Source organism: Anolis carolinensis, chromosome 4 (genome assembly GCF_035594765.1).
Source record: "Anolis carolinensis isolate JA03-04 chromosome 4, rAnoCar3.1.pri, whole genome shotgun sequence".
Lineage (NCBI taxonomy): Eukaryota > Metazoa > Chordata > Lepidosauria > Squamata > Dactyloidae > Anolis > Anolis carolinensis.
The window spans coordinates 129120057-129146135 of NC_085844.1; the positions used below are offsets into that span (position 1 = coordinate 129120057).

The 26079-nt window shown below is 38.0% G+C and overlaps 1 protein-coding gene across 4 annotated transcripts in view; it reads left to right on the forward strand.

Annotated features, from left to right (window-relative positions):
- rasal2 (RAS protein activator like 2) overlaps positions 1-26079 on the forward strand; it is a 294829-nt gene that overhangs the window by 105620 nt on the left and 163130 nt on the right. The window contains exon 1 of one of the 4 annotated variants that reach the window (XM_008117796.3): positions 12714-13573. The exons of 1 other annotated variant lie outside the window; for it this stretch is intronic. In XM_008117796.3, the coding sequence (XP_008116003.1) occupies positions 13018-13573 (556 nt within the window). In that variant the 5' untranslated portion in view covers positions 12714-13017. Of the gene's footprint in view, positions 1-12713; positions 13574-26079 lie in introns of those variants that run through there. 2 more of the 4 variants (XM_008117794.3, XM_008117795.3) reach the window with 2 other exon arrangements.

The following is a 26079-nucleotide window of genomic DNA, read 5'->3' on the forward strand; positions in this document are numbered from 1 at the left end:
GGATTCAAAGTGGCGTCCAACATAACAAAGACAGATTATATAACATAAAATAGTCATAAGCCCCAACATATGTGAAATTAACAGTTTGTCACATTAAAAAAAGTCTACATCCCCAGTTATGAGCGGTGTCCACCAGCCCTTCGATGGCATGGGATTTTCTCAGTTCGAGGAGGGGTTTGTTGCACCCTTGTTTACCCCCAGATGTAATTCCACACCCCTTCGGCTCATGGATTTGCACTCTGAGTGCGCGGGCTGAAATAATACAGCATTACTATGCTAGTCAAACTCATTTGAAATATCAGGTGTTGTTGATTAACCACTTATTTGACATAAAGTCAAATTTAATCTATAGTCAAATACCGGAATATGTCACGAAATGAAGAATTGCACTTTGAAGGTCACTTTGAACTGCCTTTTAAACCCATGTAATTTTAAAATTGTTGCTGCTATTTGCTTCCTTTATTTTAATTTTGATTTTTAAGTCACTGTAGGCTGACCCTGCTGTTCTGGGCTAAAAACCAAAGAAGTCAACAGTTCACATTTTGTTAAAAGTTAATTATCTTTAAAAAGTCAGTTGTACAAGTTAAATAATTTGCTTTTGCAATTAGCATAAGGTCAAACACATTGACAAGTGGTTTTTCTTTTTTGTGGAATATCATCAGTTGTATCGTATGTTGTAATAAGTTTAATTTGTAAGTCGTCTTGAGTCTTATACTTGGGGAAAAGTCAGGTTATAAAGAAAGGAGGAGGAGAAATAAATTTGTGGCTTTATATGACTACAGTAATCTTCAAGTTATAGGAGCCCCTGGAGGCTCAGCAGATTAATCCACTGAGCTGCTGAACTTGCTGACCAAAAGGTCGGCGGTTCAAATCCGGGGAGGGAGGTGAGCCCACGCTATTAGCCCCAGCTTCTGCCAACCTCACAGTTCGAAAACATGCAAATATGAGTGCACTCTAAGCCGTCATGCCGGCCACCTGACCTTGGAGGTGTCTACAGACAACACCAGCTCTTTGGCTTAGAAGTGGAGATGAGCATCAACCCCCAGAGTCGGAGAAAATATATTTATTTGAAATAAAAGTTGCACTTGGCCCTCCATATTTGCAAGTTTGATTTTTGTGGATTGCATTATTTGCAGATTTTATTAAAATGCTCTCTTTAGGCATTTGTAGGTCCTCCAGTGCAGTCCTTCAGCCAAAGGTAGGATCTAGAGATTCCTAGAGATGTGTTTCTTAGGGGAAAAGAATAAAGTTTTTTATTCATGAACTAGCTGTACCTGGCCACGCGTTGCTGTGGCCATGTGTGGTTTAATGGTAATGAACAAAAAGAGTAAGAGCTGGGTCCTGAAAAATGTAATCCTTCCTTCCTTCCTTCCTTCCTTCTTCCCTCCTTCATTTCTTCCCTCTTCCCTCCCTCCTTCTCTCCCTTCTGTCCTTCCCCATTTCCATCCTTCATTTCTTCCTTCTTCTCCCTCCCTCCCTCCCTCTCTCCCTCCCTCTCTCCTTAGCATAAGCAGCAGCAGGAGCAAAGGTTCCTCTTCACACACATTTATAACCCAGGAACATGAAGCGTGTCTGTTTGTGATTGTCATAGAATTCTTTAAATTGTTGTAGTGTTGTCATCCAGTCTTTCTATTATTGAAATAAAAAGGTAGCCCTTCCCATTTCTCCCATCTGCATTATTATTATTATTATTATTATTATTATTATTATTATTATTATTATTATTATTATTATTATTATTGTCCTATGGATCTGGCTTCAATGACGGAGGACTTGCCAGGGGTTTTTAACTTCCCTGGCATTACGTTTGGTCCTCCTTTTCCCCTGACCTACCTCACACCTCCCTCCCTCCTTCTCTCCTTCTTTCCTTCCCCCTTTCCCTCCTTCATTTCTTCCCTCTTCCCCTCTCTCCTTCCTTCCTTCTCTTCTTAGCATCATCATCAGCAGGAGCAAAGATTCCTCTGCACACGGAGGGAGGGAGTGGCGGTGGCAGAGGAAAGGCAGTGCTGCCTTGGAATGGCTGAGGATTTTCCTCCCTCGCCTTCCGATTGGGCTCAGCCGTTTCATAGCCTCATGCCCAACAGTGCGGCCACACCAACACATGCACACGGGGGGGGGGGGGTATGGTGCGTCCTCACCCGCCGTGTCACTTTGTAAAGGGGAGCGGGAGGGGGTAGTGTGAGGGAATAATGGACCTCCTTTCCCTCCCTCTCTCAAGTGGCTCCTTTCTTGGCTGCTTGGTAGATTTTTTCCCTTGTGCAGGATGGGGGCGGGGCCAGAGGAGTCTTTTTTGCACATGCACAGTATTGTCTTTTAGCTTTTTTGGATTATTAAGTCCTCATGGGGTTTTTTTTGTTGAGTTTTTATGAGTGATGGTCACTTGTTGGATTGATAGGTATATTGTGACCAAATTTCATGTCTATTCATCCAGTGGTTTTTGAGTTATGTATTATTTATTTACAGTATTTATATTCCACCCTTCTCACCCCGAAGGGGACTCAGGGCGAATTACAATGCACATAAACATGGCAAGCATTCAGTGCCAGTAGACATAAGACATATAGACAGACACAGAGGCAATTTAACATTTTCCAGCTTTCAGCTTCATGAGAGTATACTCGATTCCAGCCACAGGGGGAGCTGCCACTTCACCGTCCACTTGTGACACCGAGTCCTTGATGGTATTACTTCCCCATTCTTTTCTGCACGCTGTTGGCAGTTTTATGGTGTCGTAAATTAGTTAAAATAGCCTCCCCACATAAAGCGGTACCTAAATTTGCTACTCAACAGATGAAACTGTCTTTCAAGCTGCTTAGGTCAATAGTGAGCTAGGCTATCAATTGTCGGGAGCTCATTCCAACCCTGGCTTTGATCCCATGATCTCTCAGTCAGTAGTTATTTATTGCAGCTGGCTACTAATCAGCTGCACCACAGCCCGGCCCTCACGTTCCACCCACGAATGACCATTACATTTTTATATATATGGATTTTCACTTTCATGGAGATCCTCTTCCCCTAACCTCAGTGAACGTGGAGAGCTAAATATATTAATATTTTTTGTGTTGATTTGTGACCAGTAACTAAATATACAGTGTGCAAGATGAAAAAAATAACAATATCTTCTACTCTTGGCTGTAGCCAGAGAAAGATCACAAAAATAAATGAGAAACTACCAGTCTGCCAAGTGATAGCAGAACTGCTCCTATTGCTTATTGTTATGAAGGGAGCTGGCTGTGTCAAGATGCTCCCTTTTTTAAAAAGGAATACTCTTATCCTAAAATAGAGACTTTCCATTTGGTTCATCTGAGAATTTTCAATTTAAATAGATTTGTCCATTTTGGGTGAGGAATTGGCTGAAGAGTAATGGTTGGAGGAGCATATAAAGATAATGTAGTCAGAATCAGGTAATCCTGGGCAGACTGCAAAGAGAAATATCAAGGGACACAGGAGGAGATAGAATAGCTGCGAGAAACCTGAAGAAAGCCCAAAGGAGGGGGAAGAGGCAAACAGCTGAAAGATGAGTGAAGACACAGTCTATGGGCTGAAGTTACTTCAGGCAAAAGGTCACTAAGGACAAACTTCAGGGAATACTGAAGCTAGGAGTGACAGTGATTGCACCAAGACAGCTATTTAATGAAAGAAATTGAAGTTTGTTTTTCCTCTTTTCTTTGTTTCAAAATAAAGTGGAAAGGGAGGAAAAACCTGAGACTATATTATGTAATTTTAAAAAATAACTTTATTTGGTAGACCATCACTTGAAAGTATTTCCATTAACCTGCAAAATGTTGAAAGCATTATGATACACTTTTTGATTGCTTGAATATGGTGCAAATCAGTAGAGAAAAAAATATTTCCAGTAACTATTCCCTTTATATTAACGTTTCTGATGATAGCATTTCAAAAAGAAGCTATTTCATTTCCTTATTTTCTTGGACAAGACTTGTGGTGAATTCATCCATTCTGATAGTGTTTGTAGTGAGTCAACGTTGGCTGTGTCTTTGGCTGTGTGAGTGATGCTGATAGCTATGACTAATGCCAGCACTGACATTTGTACAAGGAAGGGAAGAATTGAAAGGAAAGGGGAGTAGCACCTTCCTATCCACCTACTTTGTGTTATATGCATTCAGAGCTGGCTAGAACGTGACTATGCCAAATACACCAAAAAGAAGCCCTGTTTTAGCAAGTATAGATTAAACTATTCAGCCATTCCAGGTTAGACCTCTTTGTAACAGTTCTCATATTGAGTGATGTGGCAGCTAAAAAAATCCAGTGCTATCCTGGCTGCATCAATATAGTGTTGAGACTCAGGGAAGTCATAGTCCAACTCTATTCTGCTTTGGTCAGACCTAATCTGAAATATTTTGTCCAGTTCTGAGCATTACCATTCAAGAAGGATATTCACAAACTAGGCTGTGTCCAGAGAAGGGTTAAACAAAATGATCAAAGATTTGGAGGCCAAGCCCTATGAAAAACAGCTTTGGAAGTATTTGTTTAGCTTAGAGAAAGACAGGGACATGATAGACATGTTTAAATCCTTGAATGGATGTCATATTGAGGAGATGCAAGCTTATTTTTTGTTGCATAGGATAAAAAGCAGTGTATTCAAATTGCAGGAAAAGAGATTCCACTTAAACATTAGGAAGAACTTTATGATGGTAAGAGCTGTTCAGTAGTGAAATATGCTGCCTAGGACCATGGTGGAATCTCCTTCTTTGGAAGTTTTTAAGCAGAGGCTGGTTATCTGTTGGAAGTGCTTTAACAGTGGTCTGCCTGTTTCTGGACATATTCAAAATGATCCTCATAACTTAGTCAAAATATAACTAAGAATGTGTCACCATACTTTTAGTGAATGTTTAAAGCTGGATATCCTGATATAAACATAGATTTAGAGGCATTCATAAATAATTAACTTACTTTTCTAAAAAAAATTTACAGTAATAAAATTATGATTGAACTAAGTAGAATATGACAGAATCCAAACAGCTTTCCAGATTTGTAATCTTGTTGCAGTCAGTATAACAACTTCTTTCTTAACTGAAATACATTTCAATCTGTTTTTCCTCATTCAGTTCATAACTAATATCAGATTATCATCAACAGTGATGAGAAGCAGAAAAGAAACTGCTGAAAACGCAGAAAGCTGAGGGGAAGTGTAGAAATTTCATGTAGGTGCTGAATAGAACAAGAGGCCAAATAGATCCCTTTGGGACATTATGGATTAATGACAAAATTTAAGAAATTTCTCAGCAGCATATTCTGAAACTGGCAATCAACAAAGTACTGGAACCACTGGCAAAAATACCACTTAGTCCTCTCCAGTGAGGCCGTCCAGAAGCCTACAGTAATTGGTTAGAAGTATTGAAAGTGGTTGTCAACTACTATATAAGCTTTTTTCTTTTCACATTTCTCAGTTCTGTATAGCCTAGCCTTTTATATTTCTAAAAGATTACATATGGCTTGGAAAACCATCCAGTAGGGTACTTTGCCCATTCAGGATATCAGGGCAGCAACAAAAATAATTTAGTTATGCTTCCTTCCATCGTAATCGCTCCTCTTTTCATCAGAAAAGTGCATTGGAATAAGGCCTTTTAATTTCAGTGCCCATGGGCTTCTCTAGCTTGCATTACACAGCTGATGGAAGTTTGTCATATCTCCTAGAGAGACAATGATAAAATCGACCTTAATAAGATAAGATAAAAGGGCATAGATCTCTTGTATGTTATTTTGATGTAGTGCAGCAGTAAGTGGGCATTCTGAAGTGCACTAGCCATTGGAAATGTATTAGGGTAATTTGGTAACAAATCTTGTATCAAGTCCAGAAAAAAAGGCTTGGAAATACAAGTTTTATTTTTTTCCCTTCAACTAACCAGTATACTATTCTTGTACTACTACTACTACTACTACTACTAATAATAATAATAATAATAATAATAATAATAATAATAATAATAATAATAATCTACAAACAAAGGCACAACTATGTGGCCCAAATGATTCATTGGAACTTATGCCTCAAGTACCACCTCCCTGTAGTAAAGAATTGGTGGAATCACAAACCTGCAAAGGTTGTGGAAAATGAACACGCAAAGATACTGTGCGACTTTCGAATCCAGACTGACAAAGTTCTGGAACACAACACACCAGATATCACAGTCATGGAAAAGAAAAAGGTTTGGATCATTAATGTTGCCATCCCAGGTGACAGTCGCATTGACGAAAAACAACAGGAAAAACTCAGCCGCTATGAGGACCTCAAGATTGAATTTCAAAGACTGGCAGAAACCAGTACAGGTGGTCCCGGTGGTGATCGGCACATTGGGTGCCGTGCCAAAAGATCTCAGCTGGCATTTGGAAACAATAGACATTGACAAAATTACAATCTGCCAACTGCAAAAGGCCACCCTACTGGGATCTGCACGCATCATCCGAAAAAACATCACATAGTTCTAAACGCTTGGGAGGTGTTCGACTTGTGATTTTGTGATATGAAATCCAGCATATCTATCTTGTTTGCTGTGTCATGCGTCGTTGTTTCAATAATAATAATAGTAATAATAAAATGTATAACCCACTCTATCTCCCCAAGGGGACTCAGAGTGGTTTCCAAACAAAAAATGGCAGACATTCAATGCCATAATGAAAACAAAAACCAAATCAAACCAATGAATGAAACAACATCAATATAAACTTATAATATGACCATATTGAAGTAAAGCAAAAGAAAATGGAACACCGAGAATGTTCGGCTGTGAGATAACAGGGAACAAAATAATAACATCATGCTTTGAACTAGACTTATTCCACCATCTGTCTCATTAAAGATACTCAACTGTTCTGCAGTGTTTGTCTTCCTGGAAATCTACATAGCTTCCTGACTCGGGCAGAAAATGCTGAGTTACATCTGTGACTGGTTACAAATTGATCCAGTCTGTGAACAAGGTCTTCTTTAGAGCTAAATGCCAAAGGCATTTATTTTTTGTATATATTCTTCCTTCTGTATTGCAGTTCCAAAATTTGTCCCGCACTTCTTCAAATGACCTTAAATATGAACACCAGAAAGAAGTTTTTCTTAAAAATTACTGTTTTACTTGTCTCCATTGATCATAAAGGAATGGCAGGAACTTGTCAGGGATGACGTTTGTGGACTCCAGAATGTCAGATTGCTTCAAGAGGAAGTAAAATCATCCACAGTAAATTTCACAGTAAGGAACAAGTATGGCTCAACAGACAAGACATGGGAAGTTGATGTTAGATATACTAAATCTTTCTAACAGTAAGACCAGATCTGCAGGGGTTTTTTCACATGTAGAGTTATACATCACATTTCAAATATATTATTGGGGTGGATGTTTTTACAAAAATATTAAAAATATTAAAATAGCATAAAATACATAATGCATTTAAAATGCTTACCTCTATACATACAAACAATATTCTGAAAGTGATAAATAAAACAGACACTTAAGGATATTTAAAGTTCAATAGACTTTGTGGATTTTGGATACTTTATAATTCTAGCAGCATCACTATGCTAAATCTAAGTTGGTTTGGGTTTATGGATGAATTCTGCCTTTGTGAATTCTTAAGTGATAAGGAAAAATGAGTGAATGCAATCTTGAAAATGCTTCACCACAAAAGCTTTTTTAGCCAGGTAGGAATGTATCCAGAGTCCATCTGATGTTGGAAAGTAAACAGAATCAACTGGGATTGCAATGGAGGCAACAGGGACGTACATACATACACACACACACACACACACACACACAAAGCAGGGACAGTTACAACAAAAAGTCAGTACTTAGTTTCACCATCAGGTGTCAACCTTGCTGTGGCTTTTGGCTTTTTAATGTCCTGAAACCATTTAAATAGCCCTTTGTTCTTCTATTTCTGTTGTTTCCAATTTCTATGCTCTCATTATAAATATTTCCCAGCAAAAGCACCTAGGTTTGCATCTCTATCATTTAATCCCATTACTGTGTTTTCCTATATGCGGTAAGCAACTGCATGTCTAAAAAGCAAGAAGTTGCCTTCTAAACTCATGAATATCCCAATCACCACACTTTTCTTGGTTCAAGTTTTCCTATGAACACTGGTTCTTAATTAACTTTCTGGTCTCTGCTTTGTAGAACATTGTTAGAAAGGGCATTCATCCTCTTCTGGGACAAAAATAATGACATCATTATTTTTACTGGAAACTGGTAGCTAATATTTATTTCCATTGTTATAAAATGCCTGGAAAGCAATAGGATCAGTGACCCATACAGCAGACACTCTTGGGAACTGAAGAAACAGGAGGTAGATTCCATCCATGATGATAAACACTTTGGCCCCCAGTTTTTAGTTGCTTCTAGTATAGTCTTCTTGGAAAATGAGAGAGTTGCTATCCTGAGCTGGAATTACAGCAGAGCCACTACCTCTAATAGTGAAAGTAAGTTTTTCTTGCAAATATCTTTAAAATTTATTTCATGCTACTGGGTGCTGGTAACAGCAAATCTATTATGTTGTCTCCTTATAATACAGTTTGTAAAAATCTTCAGAAGACTATACTAGAAGCAACTAAACCTGAAGAAGGGACACCCATCCTGAAACAAGGACATAGAATGCCCCGGGAACCCTTGTTGTTTTGTTTTTGCTCTCTTTGAACGCACATTCTGAGGAATCTTTCTTGCTTGGGACTTTGATGAATGTGTTTAAAGGGTAAAACCCTCATTCATAAAGATTATCATTTGTGCTACTTCTTCAACCAAGCTTCAAGACTTACATCTGCATGAAACAACACTGAATATTAAGTGTTAACCTCAATTTATGAACTCTTTCATTTGTTGCTTTGGAAAATATATAAACATGAATGCAATGTTTACTATAATGCTGTGAAATAGTTAATATTTGGTTTAAATCTTATGTGCCTTTGTTAATTATACGTTTGCTACTTCAGTTCTATTATATACTGTGTGTTATTGGATATTAAGTCAAGCTCAATCATAAAGACACAGTTTCACACTAAACAAAAGGATTCTGTGTTGTGTGATGTGAGATATTGGCAATTATTTCTTCTAGGGTGTCGAGATCTGTATAGTAGTGGCAGCCAGTGGTTCATTGACCAGTACTAGTGCATGGACCATCACATTGAATAGCACTGCCATAGATGACTTTGCCATGCTCAGAATCTCTCTGGAATGATCTGAAATAACTGAAAGTAATATTGTGTTGTACTGATGTGGCTATGTTAGTAAAAGAAAATGCCTTTTCCGAAACAATCTGCTACAGATCTACTTCTGTCATTCTTCAGTGCAATGTGACAGAGGTGATTGACTTAAAAATATTGAGAACATTTCCTGATTGTTCTTAGTTTGCTCCTTAAATCAGATGAACCAAAGCGTCCATGGAAGTGCATCACCCTTTCAGTGAACTAAATGCTTAGTCCCATCCAAATAAAACCCTTTGAATTATTGTTAATCTAGCAAGTCAGCATGTATGTAAGTTTAATTGATTGGAAGTGCTGCAGTTGTACTTTGGCCAGAATAAACACATATCAATTAATTTAATAAGGTTGTTCCTGCCAAGCTTGTTTTACAAAGTCATGCTGATTATTTTTTGGTACTGAGTAACCTAGATACGTCTCCTGTCATGAGATATTAGTGAATCACTTTCAGAATACTTGGAAGCAGAATTTCCCAGATATTCAAAGATAGCAAAAAGTGCCATTTTTCATCTTTCTTATTTAATGTTTCTGATGGATTTCTTCCTCAATTAACTTCTGCATTTGCTATCTAGGGTTTTTTTTTGTACTTAACTAATCTGGCAACCAAACAAAAGATATGTGTGTGTGTGGTTTTAAAGTCAGGATTGCATGGATGTTGTACAATTTATTCACACTTTTTATCTAACAGTTCCCGTTGTCTGCTTGTACAAGTCCATACATAGAGCAGAGCTGAAAATTCTCTACTGTGGAAACAATGTCAGAAGCTAACCATGCACTTTTTAAGTGGTCTGATTTACCTGTAGTTTGAACAAAACCTGTCATCTTTATTTTATATCAAAATAGATACTAATAGCAACTTCTCCTTTGATCTATTAGTTAATTTGTAACATTCAAAGCAGCCCCCCCTCCGCTAAAGAGGCTTTTTACCTGTTTCTCACCTCTAAACTGCTTATTTTACAAAAGCTATTATCTGTGACAGTTTACCCTAATGTAGGACATCATGTCCGCCTCATCCTGAAGTGGATCCCATACTTATTGCAAAGGGGCAGCATGATGCTCTACACGATTTAGGATAAAATAAGTCAGTTTCAATTGCTAGGTGATTAAGTTGCTCTTGACTAAAGCCAAAACCTATCTTGTGAATACTTCTAAGGTGGTAGATTTTATTCAGTAAGCCTTCTGAGAAATTATTCTCAAATGTATTTACAAGTTTTGCTGCTTTTGCAGTTATAATAAATAAGAATAATAGTGAAACTTTATTTATTACCCACCCTATCTCCCTGAGGTAGTTGATCATCCTCTAAGTTCTGGAAGTTGAAAACAGATGAGAATAATTAACATATGGCATCTGGTGCTTCAAATCTTGTATTTAAATAATTGATAAGTTTGAACTTTAAATCAAAAAGCAATTGGTTCTCTTTTTAAATGTTTCAAAACAAGCCCATGTTGTCCATCAGCATAAAAAGAGTATTGATGGTAATAAATCTTAAAGATGAAACAAAAAAGTTGGTATAATGAAAGGATAATGTAATATGCCAAATAAAATAATTAATTCTAGTTGGATGGACAAAATAAAAGTCAATATTCTAGAAAGTCACTTTTTGTCTTCTATTCATCTTTCTTAGCTAGCTGACCCACCATTCTGGAAGCCCCTAATCCCAGGCCACCTTCTTTTTTTAGCATCCTGGGCAACTCCTTTAAAACGCAAATGAAAACCCAGAGTGGACTCAGTACTCTGTTGATGTTGGATCCGCCATTGATATGTGTACTTCTGTTTACATGTCAAAGCCAAGTTACTTAAGAGACCACTAGGGAAGTGAAGCCCACTCTCTGTCTGCATGTTATAATTTTTCTATTGTAAACTATATTTTAGTGGTAAAACTGTTAGAATGATATTTAAAACCTCAGCTAACGAAGAATCTCTGTTTTGGGAATTGTGATTTTCTTTCTTCTCAGCCCCACAGGGCTATGAAACTTTTATTCTAGGCTTCTAAACAGAGCTTTTTAAATGAACTCCTCTTGCTTTGAGTGAGAAAGCATATGCACTTTAAAATAATTATTTTAAGGGCATGATGTGCACATAGAAAGATTAGTGAGCATGTGGAGTTCCTTGCAATGCTATTTTATCCTGTCCTGTCCTGTCCAACATGTTTAGGGTTTGTTCCTCTCTCCTGGGGTACGCTACATCTCATTGGTGAACTATATGTTTTGCTCATACAAAATCCCAAATTAAATCCTTGGCTTCTTCAATTAAAACGGATCACATATGGCAAGGTGTTGAAAGCTCTTGTTACCTGAAACCTTGGAGAGCAGATACAAACAACATAGACTGCATGCAGGGCTACATAGGTCAGTGGGTCTGACCCTGTTTATTGCAGTGTCCTATGTTCACCTGTAAATGCAGATGATTTGGGCCATTTTTGTTAGAAAGATCAGGCTCTCTTTTTGGTAGAAACAAAAAAGGTGTAATCTGGAGTCTGACAATACAATGTGTGTGGTCTTGCTTGAAATGAGTATCTTAGAAGCCTCATTTCTAGTTCTGCACCTATGCTGTGCTGCTGATAAAAAGACCATAACTCAGTAATCTGTGGTCCCTTAGTCTGTTTTTATTAGTCTGTCAAACTAGGTAATTGTTTCAAATAGCCAAAAGTTATTTTGAGTGCCAGCACAGCAGTGTTTGCCAGAGTCCCATCAGCATTTTCACTTTAAAACCCATATTTTCTGAAGTTTGTGAGCACATTGTTTCAATCTGATCTGAAACTTGGCTTATGTCATTGGGAGATATGTTTTCTTTAGCAAATTTAATATAGTCAGCTGTTCCTGAAGTTGTCGTAGTGGTTATTTTTTTTACTTAACTGGATAAAATTTTTGTTTCCCAGTCTGCTGACTCCAGTTAGAGTTATGAAAACAAAAACCCGGCTCACTTGAAAAGTATGCACATTACCATGTTTCTTTTGCCACAAGTTCTTGCCTCAAAACGGTCTGCTTCTTTGCTTTGGTCAGTGATTGACTAAACACCAGCTACCACCCCTCTCTTTACTCCTCCTATTTGCATATTTTCCTTTAGCGTGTTTGCAGTATTATTCCTTCTGGCTGTGGCTTCTTCTCCTTTCCTGCACTCCATTCATATGTATCTGTGTAAGGACTGCTGCATCGAACCTAATGGATTTGGCTTTACTTCTGTTCTGGATTTGGCTTTACTTTTGTTCTGGATTTGAAGGCAGCTGTGGGAACTGCAATATATATATATATATATTGACTTGTTCAGGAACTGAAACATCTCTACAAGTTTTTCTTACGAAGATCTCATCTTGATGCATCCTATTTTAAGATGCTTGTGGTTATCACTTCTTGATGTTGCTATATGGAAATTACAGGTCTTTCACATTCTATTGTTGATTCATTGTTACAAAATAAGAAGAAATATAATTGGCCTAGCACTTCCTCTGTGGGACTTCATTATGATTTCTTTTTCCTTTTGGTCACTTCCTGAAAATATGTTGCAGTGATATGAAACCAAGGAACCGAAATTTGACTTCACATGCTGGCTTTTAATTTGAAGACTGGAAGATCTTGTGTAGATACTGACTGCTTCACAGTTGCACAGAGATAATTGAAAATTGTGTGATACTGAATTTGAATTATGCCTGTTAAGTAGCTAGTCTTCAGAAGATTTATTACAGATGATTGCAAATGCTTAAACACTGAAGGATACCTGTTAGTATTCTTCAGAAGGATGTAGCTCAGATGGCAATATCTCAACAAGTGCATCTAAATAAGTTTAAGTTCAGGTAACTAAAAATGAGAAATGAAAAATGAGTGCATTTAAAAAGCGACTGAGTCCTTCTGCAATCTTCCAGAGGTCTATGTCAGAGCAGGATGATGACTCTAGAAAAGTAGGAACTAGCTTGGAGGACTATCATTGGTACCATCATGTTAGAAGCAAGAGAATGTATGAAGGAGCAGGTTCAGATTTAGGAAAGCTGCTTGGAGCTTACCGATGGCAGACTCCTCCTCGACTTCGCTGGATGGTGACCAAGAGAACAGATGTACCCAAGACTGCTGCACAGGCTTTCAAGGCACAGACTTCAATTGCTGATAATCACCAGGAATATTCAGAAGAGAAGCTCACCATGCCTGCAACTCGGCCATTTCGTGCCCCATTTTACAGGTCTATATCAGAACCTACACCACACTGGAGAGAGAGAAGTCCAAAGTCACCTCTGCAGCCAGAATGTGGTGAGCAGGATAATTACTTTACCCGTGGCTTCTTTTCTACAATCTCCAGCAGCTTTTCTAAGGCACTGAATCGGAAATTGGAACAAAGTGCAGTGGTGACAAATGAGCATGATCAGATGAACGTGACTACAGGTATCATTATTTTACCTTTTATCTTGGTAACATATTAAGCATGAGCTGAACTACTTCATTCATAGAAACAGTGATAGTTGAATTTCTTTCTCTCCCAAACTTATTTCCACTGGTCACATGGGATATCTGGTGGTTTTAGAAGCTGTCATAGTGTTCCAAGTGTGTCTTTTGCAATTAGATTTTTTCCCCAAGAAATATATAGTAATAGTTCAGTATTTGTAGTCAGATAAATTATTTATTGATTTTAATTGTTTAATGGACATATTAACTCTTAAATCTTGCACTCTAGATCAGCTTCCTGAGAAAATGTATCCCAGGCCCTTGATTATTTGCACTTTAGTCCTTTATATGTTGCTATGCCAAAAGTGAAAGCGGTGTATGTTTAAACAGTGGGATTTAATCTATGTCATACTGCTTTTTTGGACCAGCCTGCTTTGCTATTCTCACTATATGGAGCAGCATTAGTTGAAAGGTTTCTATTGCAGTGTATGAAGGCTATGTGACCAATAGCTTAATTTAGTTTATATGTTTTTCAGTGTAATATTTTAAGCACATAACCTTACCTTGAATTCCAGGCCCTATCTATACTGCCATATAATGCTGTTCAGAATGCAATTTAACTGCATTTAGCCAGATTATAAGAATCTACATACACTACCATATAATACAGTTAAACTGCATTCTGAAGAAGCATTTTAAAGGCGAGTAAATGGGGCCCCATTCTTGAGGGAAATACAGTATACGAATAAAACCAATAATAATGATATGCACAATGAGCATGTCATTATTATTAATTTAACATGTAATAAAACATGTGCACATTGAAATTAGGTATTTCTTTTGCAATGTGCACATGGATTGCTACATGTACATGTTAAAGAAACAAATTTATTTTCACCTTCAATTTTTAAACTAATAAAGAATGTGTCCTCAGCAGGAAGTACAAAGCTCAAAGAAATAAACTCTTCCTTGCTTCCTATTCATTGAGAGGCACCTCAAAGTAAATAAGGATAAAGGAGTAGTCTGTAGAACAGTAGAGCGATTTGGCTCTTAGTAATACATCGAACAAGTATGGTAGATACTTCAAACATAGCTAACTTTGTTCAGTTTTGAACAACTATGCCCGATAAGGGACTTGTCTGTTCAGAAGCATGAAGTATTTGAAATGGTTGGATTAAGTTTTGATACTCCTGTCATTTGCTCTCCAAACATTCCATTCAGTACTCTTTTTATGCAAAAACAGGATATTGGTTATAGTTGACTGAAGGTTTATTGCAAACCCTTAAACATTGAAGCTCTAGATTAGAGTTCTCTGCAACAAGTAAAGTATTGGAACACACTGTTAAAGGAGAACTGGCATCTGCCAGACATTTCTAATGGCATGATGACATTTAAAGGTTGCTTCTAGGAAGCCAAGTAAGTTCAGAGGAAAATAAAGCTGCCCTGAGCAGTGAAACAGATCCAGTTTATCCTCTGATATATGTGGCTCGAAATCATTCCACCATTGCAAGCTAAGGTGTCAAGTAGAGAAAAGTTGCAAAGATTTGGCCAATTAGGATTGAAGTTAGCGATAAACTAATGCCAGATACTAAGATTTTAAGCAGATCTTCTTGTGTGTCAACTGTTAGAAAATTATCACAGGAGTTGTATGTTTGGAATTCCTTCTCCCATTTGGATTCTCAGAGGATTATGTAATTTGGTCCAAATTACTAATTCGGCTGTGAAAAAATCCTTTAAACTCTATATGTAAAAACTCTCTTGAATTTCTCTGATTATTACACTAAATAGTTGGAAACATGTGGAAGCTATTGAGCCTGTTGCTGGACTGCTCCTCTGCAATCAAAAGTCCTCTTATGAGTGAGCTTTGCTGACATGGGCATTTATAACCTCTTAATCACAGTCTAGTGTGCTGCTGTAGTACATATACCTATAATTACTAGACCCAAAACAGCAGCTATCAGCACTAGATACTTTATTTGCACTTGAGAGTAGATATAAAACAATTATTATTTGTTTTTAGAGAACAACAAAGTCCTCTACAAAGAATTGTACATATTGCTAGAAATTCTAAACTTTTCTGAATATTTTTGAAACTTTTCTGGGTATTTAAAATTATACTCCTTATTTAATTAATTAATATCCAGTATTACAATACACAAGCCAATATTCACAAGTAGAACAGAAGCCTCCAGGAAATAATGCCCAGCTGCTCACTGGAGGGAAGGATATTAGAGGCAAAACTGAAGTATTTTGGCCACATCATGAGGAGACAGGAAAGCTTGGAAAAGATCACGATGCTGGGGAAAATGGAAGGAAAAAGGAAAAGAGGCCGACCAAGGGCAAGATGGATGGATGGTATCCTTGAAGTGACTGGCTTGACCTTGAAGGAACTGGGGGCGGTGACGGCCGACAGGGAGCTCTGGCATGGACTGGTCCATGTGGTCACGAAGAGTTGGAGACGACTAAACGATTGAGCAGCAGCAGAACAGAAGATGATATTAATAAATATAGGCCAGCAAGGTCCCTTGTGTGTTATTAATGCTTGTTTTAGAATCATAGAGTTGGAAAAGACATTGTGGGTCATCCAGTCCATCCCTCTGCCAAGAAGCAGGAATATCATGAAATTTTCATTTTCTGTAAGTAGCTATAGGAACCTGTTGAATGGGTCAATATATGATCACAAATGGTATTTTAATTAAATAGAACATAATTCAGAAAAAGTTAAATACATCTCCTATATTTCCTCACATACGATTTCAGAATATCTTTCCACGTAAAACATTCAAGATTCTTTGAGAATTTATTTCCTTGTACAGGAGATAAGTTACAAGAACTTCAGATGGCTTGATCAAGAAAGGGATCATAATCTCGCTTTCCTAAAGTGGAGATATGATACAGCGACTTTCAGAGCCGGCCCAAGATAATTTTCAAGTGTAAGCGAATAGAAATTTTGGTCCCCCCCCCCCCCCCACACACACACACACACACCAAACCACATGAACGGGCCAGCAAAGCATTGGATAAGCAAAAATGTTGGATAATATGAAGGGCAAGTGTGAATAACTGCAGTTGATCACCTTGATTAGCATAGAATAGCCTTGCTAGACATGGTTATGGTTATTGAGCATTATTCCTAGCAGTGCAATAATTGAGGACTTTTTAAGTATTGACCACTGGACTGATTCTGGACTATGATTTTGAACTTATGTGGTTGTAATTGTTGTTTTTAGTAGTTTTTGTTTTAATGTTTGAGTTTAATTGTCATTATATTATTGGAATTTGTATGTCGGCCATCGAATTGTTGCCAGTTGTGAGGCCACCCTGAGTCCTCTTCGGGTGAGAAGGGTGGGACAGAAGTATGGGAAATAAATAAATAAATAAATAAATAAATAGTAAAAAAAAAAGGACAGTAAAAAAAGAACACTCAAAAACAGGGGAATTCCAAACATGAAACAATCAGGGCCACCTAACACCTCTCAACAAAGATATACAAACCCCACTTGCTTAGTTTCCAACAGACCTCACAACCTCTGAGGATGCCTGCCATAGATGTGGCCCTCCTCTGGACACTTTCCAGCATTATTTGGCAGAGAAGGAGAAAGAATTTGGGCCCTTCCACACAGCTCTATAACCCAGGATATCAAGGCAGGATAACCCACATTACCTGCTTTGAACTGGATTGTCTGAATCCTTACTGCCATATATCCCAGTTCAAAGCAGGTAATGTGGGTTCTTCGTTTGAAGCCATTATTCCAAGTTCTAGTCTCCAAGGCAGAAGACAACAAGCTTGCTTCCTCCTCCCTATGACTGCCTCTCACATAATTATACATGATGAGGAAATTCCCAGCTTGATTTAGTCCCCGCAGGCTATATGATTATGTGGGATGCAGGACTTCTTTGGGGTCAGAAACACCGTTTCCCGCCAAAGGGAAGGGGATGGGGTCTCAGAAACATAATGAGGCAACATAACACATGGGCAAGTAGGAACACATAGACAAAAACACTGAGCTTTTAGGGCAATTTTATATACATGAGAGATGTAGTTTCCCAAAGTACCCTAGCAAGCCAGACTCCTTGGCACATAAATCCTGGGGGACTCTAAAGAGAGGGATGAAGGAAGGAATGTCCCCAAGTTTGCGAAGGCGCGGGGCCAGGATGGCCCCGATAGAGGGAAAAGATGAACTGATTGCAAGAGAGTGAATAAGTATAAGTTCCGAATTGCTATTGTTACAGGGCAGTCGGTGGCTCCCAGAGAGAACACACCACACTCAGAACCAGGAGGCTGCGAGTTCGAATCCCGCTCAGGGACAAAAATGTCAAAATCAGTTGGAAATGTTTTGCCAGAGAAGGCGAGGCTTGACAGCTCGATTTATTTATTTACTACATTTATATGCTGTCCTTCTCACCCCAAAGGGGACTCAGAGCAGCTTACAAATTACATTCACATACAATACAATATATTATTAGCATAGTAAAATAATAGTATTAAATTACTATATTGTACTAAATCATTACATTGTAATATTATTAGTAATATTACATTTAATATATAATATATAATTAAAATTATTAAATTGTATTATTATCAGTATTATATCGTAATAATAAATAAATAATTAAAGTTTTATTATTATTATTCTTAGAAGACAAAGGGAAAAGATGAATGATTACAAGAGAGTGAATAAGTATAAGTTCCGAATTGCTATTCTTACAGGGCAGTCGGTGGCTCCCAGAGAGAGCACACCACACTCAGAACCAGGAGGCTGCGAGTTTGAATCACACTCAGGGACAAAAATGTCAAAATCAGCTAGAAAAAGGCACGGAGAGTACGGGGCGCACGGAGAGCTGCCAAGGCACATGTTTTGCCTGAGAGCGCCCCCCGTCGACGTGCGCCCAACTCCGAGGCGTAATTGGCGTCCCATGTTGGACCGGCCCTGGTGACTTTAGCTGTAGGTTGAACAAAATCACACTGAAAACATAAGCATGTTTTCTTCCCATTCTGGCAGTGTCCGAGTACTAATGTATCAATGGGAATTAAATTTGGCCAAGCCACTTCAGGAGAGTCAGTTACTTGGCATGATTCCCCCATATTTCCGAGGGCCCTGTTGGTGGCATTCTTCTCCCATAACTACATTTATCTCAAGTGCCACTCTGACCACAGGTAAGTTGAGTGGAGTGCTGGAAAGAGTGTAGGAATGACTCAAGATTCTGCTGGCTGGGTGCTAGAAGTGCAGAGCTTTATGCCTCCAGAGAGATAGTGATAAGGACTATTTCCCTCAAGTAGTGCTTGAGAAGTTAGTCTTGAATTGGCCCCTTGGGAGTGAGTAGGAGAAAAAGCACCAAAGTAGTAGAGGGGGAAAAAAACCATGGTTGAGTTGGCATGAAAGGAAAAGGAATAACTGTGGATAAGGGAAGAGAAAGAGTGCTTGGTTCTATAAAGAGCATGGCCTCAGGTGGATGGTGTGGGAGAAAAATAATACTTATGTTAGTGTAGAGGGAAAGTGGTAGGAGGGTATTCTAAGCCATGCAAGTTAGTAACTTCAACTAGTTAGAAATAAATATCTCTGTTCTTTATTTGGTGCTAGAGAATTGTATTTGAGCTAGACAATGCTACTGTTAAATAGATTTGTAATTGGTTGAGCACCTGAACCCAAAGGGTGCTCAGTGCTCACCAATGATTCATCTTCATCCTGGAAAGAAGTGACTAGTAGAGTGCCACAGGGTTCTCTTCCTAGGCCTAGTGCTGTTTAGCATCTTTATTATGACCTGAATGAAGGTTGACAGGGCATGCTTATCAGGTTTACAGATGACACCAAAATGGGAGAGATAGCTAATACTCCAGAAGACAGAATCAGAATTCAAAATGACCTTAACAGAGTAAAGAGCTGGGCCAAAACTAACAAAATGAATTTCAACAAGGAGAAATGTGGGATACTACACTTAGGCAGAAAATAATGACATGCAGATGCAGGATGGGTGACACCTGGCTCAATAATAGTATACAAAGACAGTCTTAGCAGATCACAAGTTGAACATGAGCCACCAGTGTGATGCAGCAGCTAAAAACAACCGATGGGATTTTGGGCTGCATCAAAAGGAGTAATTGTGCCCCTCTATTCTGCTTTGACCAGATGTCACCTGGAATAATATTGTGTCTAGTTCTAGGCACCACAATTCAGCAGGGAAAACTGACAAGGTGATAAATGTCCAGAGGAGGGTGACTAAAACTATCAAAGGTTTGGAAGCCATGCCCTATGAGGAGAGACTTAAAGAGCTGGGGATGCTTATCCTGCAAAAAAGAAGGTTGAGAGGAGACATGATAGCCATGTATAAGTATGTGAAAGGATGTCATAAAGGCTTGTTTTCTGCTGCCTTGGAGACTAGGACTTGGAGAATTGGGTTCAAAAGAGATTCCACCTAAACATTAGGAAGTACTTCCTGACCGTATGGGCTGGCCGACTATGGAACTCTCTGCCTTGGAAGTATGATGGAGGCTCATTCTGTGGAAGCTTTTCAACCAAGGCTGGATGACCATCTGACCCTGCTTTGATTGTGCTTTTCATACATGGCAGGAAATTGGATTGGATGGTTTGTGTGGTTACTTCCAACTCTATGATTCTATTATGATTCTTATCCTTTCCCAAGAAGTTGTGGATACATTCACAAGCCCTATAAAATAAATACAGTTTAAAACATTTTTGGTGATTTTCGCCCTAAATGTAATTCAGACATATTCTGTTATGTTAAGTTTAAAGGGAATAAAAAAGTTACTGATTATTGCTACTTTTAAGATTGCTCATGAAGACAGATATTTTTGAAGTTCTTTGTAAAAACATCAGATTAGGAAGAAGCTTATTTTAGTAAACAAATGCTGAAACCACAGTCCCTGAATGAAGCTGAAGTTGTCACGTCAATAGCACAGAATGAGGAATTAGACAGGCAGGGGAACTTTCCACTCTGTTCAGTTTCTTGTCTCTTTTAAGAAGGCCAGTGAAAGTGGAGTAAAGTCCTTCAAAATAGGTATTTTTCTTCTTTGAAAATACACTCAGTTCTGTTTTGAGTTCCAGGTAATCTTTTCAGTTCTTTGTCAATAGAATGTAATTCCCCAAAGCTGAACGGAAAGTAGACATCAAATGAGGCTATGTCATCTAGCAATCCTTTTAGTTGTAATAGAGTGGTTTCTCCAGCAGTAATATGATGATGGCATTTTCTGAACAATGTTTCCCTTCTCCTGCTTCCTCCGGACAAAGGAAGCAGGAGACTGATTTTAAAGTCAGCAATGTCATTTCAACAGTGTGTACTGTAGCTTGGCCTTGGGTCGGCAGAGTTCTTCCAGGGCAGTTATGTTTTCCTGAAGTTACATCTATTCTTATTACACCCCACTTTTCCTCTCCAGAAAGGGGATCCACGTTTTTATAAAATGAATGTGCTATTTTTAGAGCAGTCCAGCAACTGTGATCTCTTCTTGGCACCACTAGCGCATACAGTACATGTTTCCAGTACAGAATAGTTAAAACAAATGTCTGATATGACTACATTTACATTATTTCAGAACTTGAGTATTTATTGTCAAAGTAGATTTAATGTATAATTTGTTCTTTCTACAATTCTTCTAAAATAGGGAGCTGTTTAAAGACCAAAATATTTGTACCTATTCTGTGCCCAAAACTTCATTTTAGCTTTTTGCATAGGACCAACACCCTGGAACATCATGGTTCAAATCCTTGCTCAGGCATGAAAACACTCTCTAAGCCTAAGGGAGAGGAAAAGGCAAACCTCTTCTGAAGAAATAGGGTTGCCAGGAAATCCTATGATATCTATACGCGAGGGTTCCAAAATTCAGAAAGGATGTGAAGGTACACAACTACTACTAATACATGATTCAATATTGATGTGTATCATCTAGCTGAAACCACAACCATTTTTTGCTCAGTTGTTCAAACCCTGACTTTACCTTTTACACAGGAATCAATGCCTTCTCTGTGTTTTTATAGCTTTCTCTTTACTTAGATATGATCTCATTTAGAATTAGAGACGGGCCAAAAATTGACCAATGTCAAAGTAAATTGTGTTCAGTACATTTACCTGTATCTTCTCTACCTAGATTACCTCCACCTTGTCTTGATTAAACACCAGCTTGGTTCACCTTTATCCATTTCAAAACTGACTTATCAAGGAATTTGTATTAGTAGATTTAAAAAAAACATCATTATTATGATGGTTATTCCCATTCCCCACACTTTTTCCCATCTGGAATTCAAGTTTGCTTATAACAGTTAAAACAAACATAACAAAGTTTACATCATATAAAAATTAAAATGTAATTACACTATCAATAAACTTAAATCAGTTTAAAACATACCAATTAAAAAGAAAATAGCGAATAGCCAATGTAGCATGCTATAGAAATCAGTCGTCAAAGGCCTGCCAAACCAACAACCACAATAACAACAAAATGTCTCTAAGAGCCTGTGGACAAGTAGGAAGGATGACACTAGTCCAACCTCTTTAAGAAAAGAGTTCTAGAGTTTGGAATCACTCTCAGGAAAGCCCTCTCCCGTGTTTACCCCAAATGTACATGTGAGGTTGGTGGGACAGAAAAAACGATTCTCCCAGAAATTCTCAAAACATAAATATGCTTTATTGAAAAGCAGGGGTGGCCCTATGTCTTACCAACATACTAGTGATACCACAGCCCAAAGCTCTATGTGATTTCCCTGCCAAGAATATCATATAGACTTTTAAAAAAATCCTAATCAAGGTTTTGTGCCAAAGACCACAGGATAAATCAGAATTCTTCTGGCATCACTTTCTAAAGCCATTGTTTTATTAAAAAGAGGAACCAGCATAGTAGCATGGCTCTTTAACCCAGTACTGACCGCTGACTCAGAAGGATGTCACCGTTGAAGCATACATGGTCAAGAAGAACTAGTAGGATCACAGTTTTCTTTCTATAGGCCATTATCCAGGATGACAACAATTTTGTCCCCAAATTGGACCTGAATGTTGAATGGAATAGATCTGAATAATACACATCCCCAAATACTTCCTGATTTAAATGTGCACCATCTCCTCCAACACCTTTCTCAAGAACAAAATGCTCATGGTAGTTTTTTGCTGATCATGCTCCAAGCTTTGATTCTTCTTCAGAGAGATCTCATTATCCCCTCAAGGGCAGCAGGAACTATTCCCACCCCTAGAAAAGTATTAACTATCTTTGTCATCCGTAATCCATGATAAGATTTCTATAGCCATAGTCCAGAGCACATGTAATCTGCAGCCTTCCACGTATCTTGTCTATATCCACAGGCTGTACACATTAATAAGAAACCCTACAGCATTATCTTTTTCATTGTCTGCTAAGAGAGCTTCTGCACAGGGAGAATTCTCGATCTAATCACACAGACCCATGATGTGCTCAGTTGAACACTTTTTCCAGTTGTGTTTTTGTCTGTGATTGTGTGCTTAATGTGTATAAGAACATTCCCAACCTTGTGCTAGAATTGTAATTTCTCATCAAACACAGGGTTTCTTTCCTGTATTTAGAAACATAAATGTGAAAGTCTTTAAAAATGGAATTAAAGGCAATTTATCACTTTACTATAGTTTAGAGATGAGGTGCGGCTGTGCATGAACAGTTGAAAATAATTACATATGAAGTACAGTTTAACATTATTTTCAGTTAAGGTCTTCTAGCTTCCAGCTGGTTTAAGGTATTTTATTAATAAGAGGACCCTGTGTTCCCAAATCTATTTTAGGAACTAAATACTCACCAAATGGAAGAATAGGCAGGCATAGCTTTCTGCCATTAATAATGAGTGAAAGCACTTGAAGAATAGCAGTGAAATAGCTGGCAATTTGGATACCACAAATACTTTGAGGTGTATTGAGAAATAACAAAAAGCCAACCCATGCTGCCAGCCCCTCGGCAAAAATATATTTAGAAGCCTTTACTTTGGGCCTGGAGGCAGGCAGAAGTTAATTGAGTTTTCAAGCAATATGTGACTCTATCCACATTGTGACATTAGCCAATTTTGGACAAATTTCAACATTGTGTGGAGGGCCACATTTTTGTTTTAAATGCAATGTGTAGAAAGAATGTCAGGTTTAAGTGACAGGTGCAAAGTCAAGTTGTTTAGGTTAAAAATAAAATCATGTTGCTCATAATTTGAGTGTGATATTCGTATACATTCAATATGTGAATAATTCAGTTCACTTGAATACTTGTTTCTGCTAACATGTTTTTGAAGCAAAACTGCATATTCCAAAATAATTGTTTTTAAATTGAGCATAAGAAAAACAAGTATTTACTTAACATATAGTTCTGGAAATGAGTGATCCCTATTACCCTGGTCCAAATCAGGGCAAATACAAATAGCTCTGAGTTGATTTGTACTAGCTAAAACTCCATCTACACTGTCATATAAAATCCAGATTATCTGATTTGAACTGGATTATATAGCTGTGTGGATTCATATAATCCAGATCAAAGCAGATAATCTGGATTATCTCATTTGATAATCTGGATTATATGGCAGCGTAGATCTAGTCTCAGAAGGCTTTCAGAGTACTAATAAATGGTGGGTGGATTCTCACGCACACATGCACATACGTATTATCCATACTTACACGCTTGGGTTACTAATTACTATGTTTTATTATAAGGTTTATATTTGCTTTGCCAAATTATGGTTACTGGGGAAACTAAATCCTGTGAAATACATCCATATAATTTGCATGCACACACATGCATATTCACTGTGCGTGCCTTTTAGTTATAAACAAATGAACAAAATGCCAAACTATTTATGAAGATAAATGAGAAAAGTCTTTTAAATGTCATCTATTTATCTATTCAAGTAGAAGTAGTTTTCCATACTTGAGAGATTGCTGAGAAATGTTGAAGCTAATGGGAATAAAATAGATTTCACACATTCATTTGAAAGCATGGTGAGCCTGCATTGAAAAAGTAAATTCCTTGCATTGTACAGTCTCTAATGATACTGTATAGTTAGGGAGAGCTGTCTCACTTAAGTGTTTGAATATAAATATTTTAAATTTATTTGTGAATCAGGCTTGTGATTCTGTGGCAATGAGAAAAAAGTGATTGCGCCGTTTCGCCTCTTTGAGCTTTTGCATAGGGATCTAGAGAAAATAATTGTTTTTAGATTGGACTAGAGCAGTGAATTAGAGAACCACTAATCTAGTGGTTCTCAACCTGTGGGTCCCCAGATGTTTTGGCCTTCATCTTCCAGAAATCTTAACAGCTGGTAAACTGGCTGGGATTTCTGGGAGTTGTAGGCCAAAACACCTGGGGGGACACAGTTTGAGAACCACTGGACTAGATCTTAGTGTCTATCAAATAATGCTGCAGATCTTTGATAATATTTTGTAATCCACCGAAGAGATGGATGGATCCCTGTGTCAGGCTAGGACAGTGAATGATCCCAGATTGCTTTGTGAGTTTCAGGGATAAACGAACTGGGAACCCAAGTCTCACTCATTTTAAATCCACCATTCCACACACTAGCTCTTGTTTAAATTTTGGAATGATATTATTTTAAATTCCTTTTTCTTTTAGCTGTGTTGTTTAAGATACACCAGTGGAAATTCCTTGGAAGGAAATCCATATATTCAGTTCCTGTCCTCAGTTTCATTTCTACTTCCTAATTAGAGTTCATAAGCAATTGTATACTTCTGTTTCGTCTTCATTTTCTCAAAGGTCTGGGCAACAAATGGGGGTGGCAAATCAAATCATCAATCTATTTCAGGCATCCTCAAACTCTGGCCCTCGAGCTGTTTTGGCCTCCAATTCCCAGAAGCCCTAAGCAGCTTGTTCAATGGTTAGGAATTCTGGGAGTTGGAAGCCCAAACAGCTGGAGGGCCAGAGTTTGAGGATGCCTGATCTATTTTCTTCCAAATAAATTGTTAAGATTGTGAATACTCATAGGCAGAAGGAGACTGCTGCCTGAAACTGTGTATCTGCTAGAAGAGTGAAATTGGAATCTCCAAAGCAAAGCTTATTACACCTATCCTTTAAGCTTTGGATGAAAATGTCTTTCCTTGACTCACCCCATACAAAAGTGATGTGCAGTGAGCTCCTTTGAGCTTGCCTTCTGATTGGGACACATAATCTTTTAAGCCTTTTGTGAGTTTAATAATAATCTCTGCTTTGAAAATCCATTCTGTCATACGTATTTTGCAACTTGACAGATGAGGGCATTTAACAGATGAGAGAAAAGCAAAGTCCTTCAAGCTACAGCTGATTGATGGCTGAGTATAAGGGCCAATTTATTTGGCCATTTTTGAGCTGGACTGCCTAGCATATTTTTTTTCTCCTCTATGGTTTTGAGTGTGTGTGCATGTGCCTTCTTGAAAAATGACTCCAGGAAGCTAAGATTGCCAAGGAGTCACCATATCAGAGTAGGTTTGCAAGGTCAGTGTCTATTACTTTTGAAGTAATGAGCACAAAACATGGTGATTTAATTGTGCATCAAAACCAACTT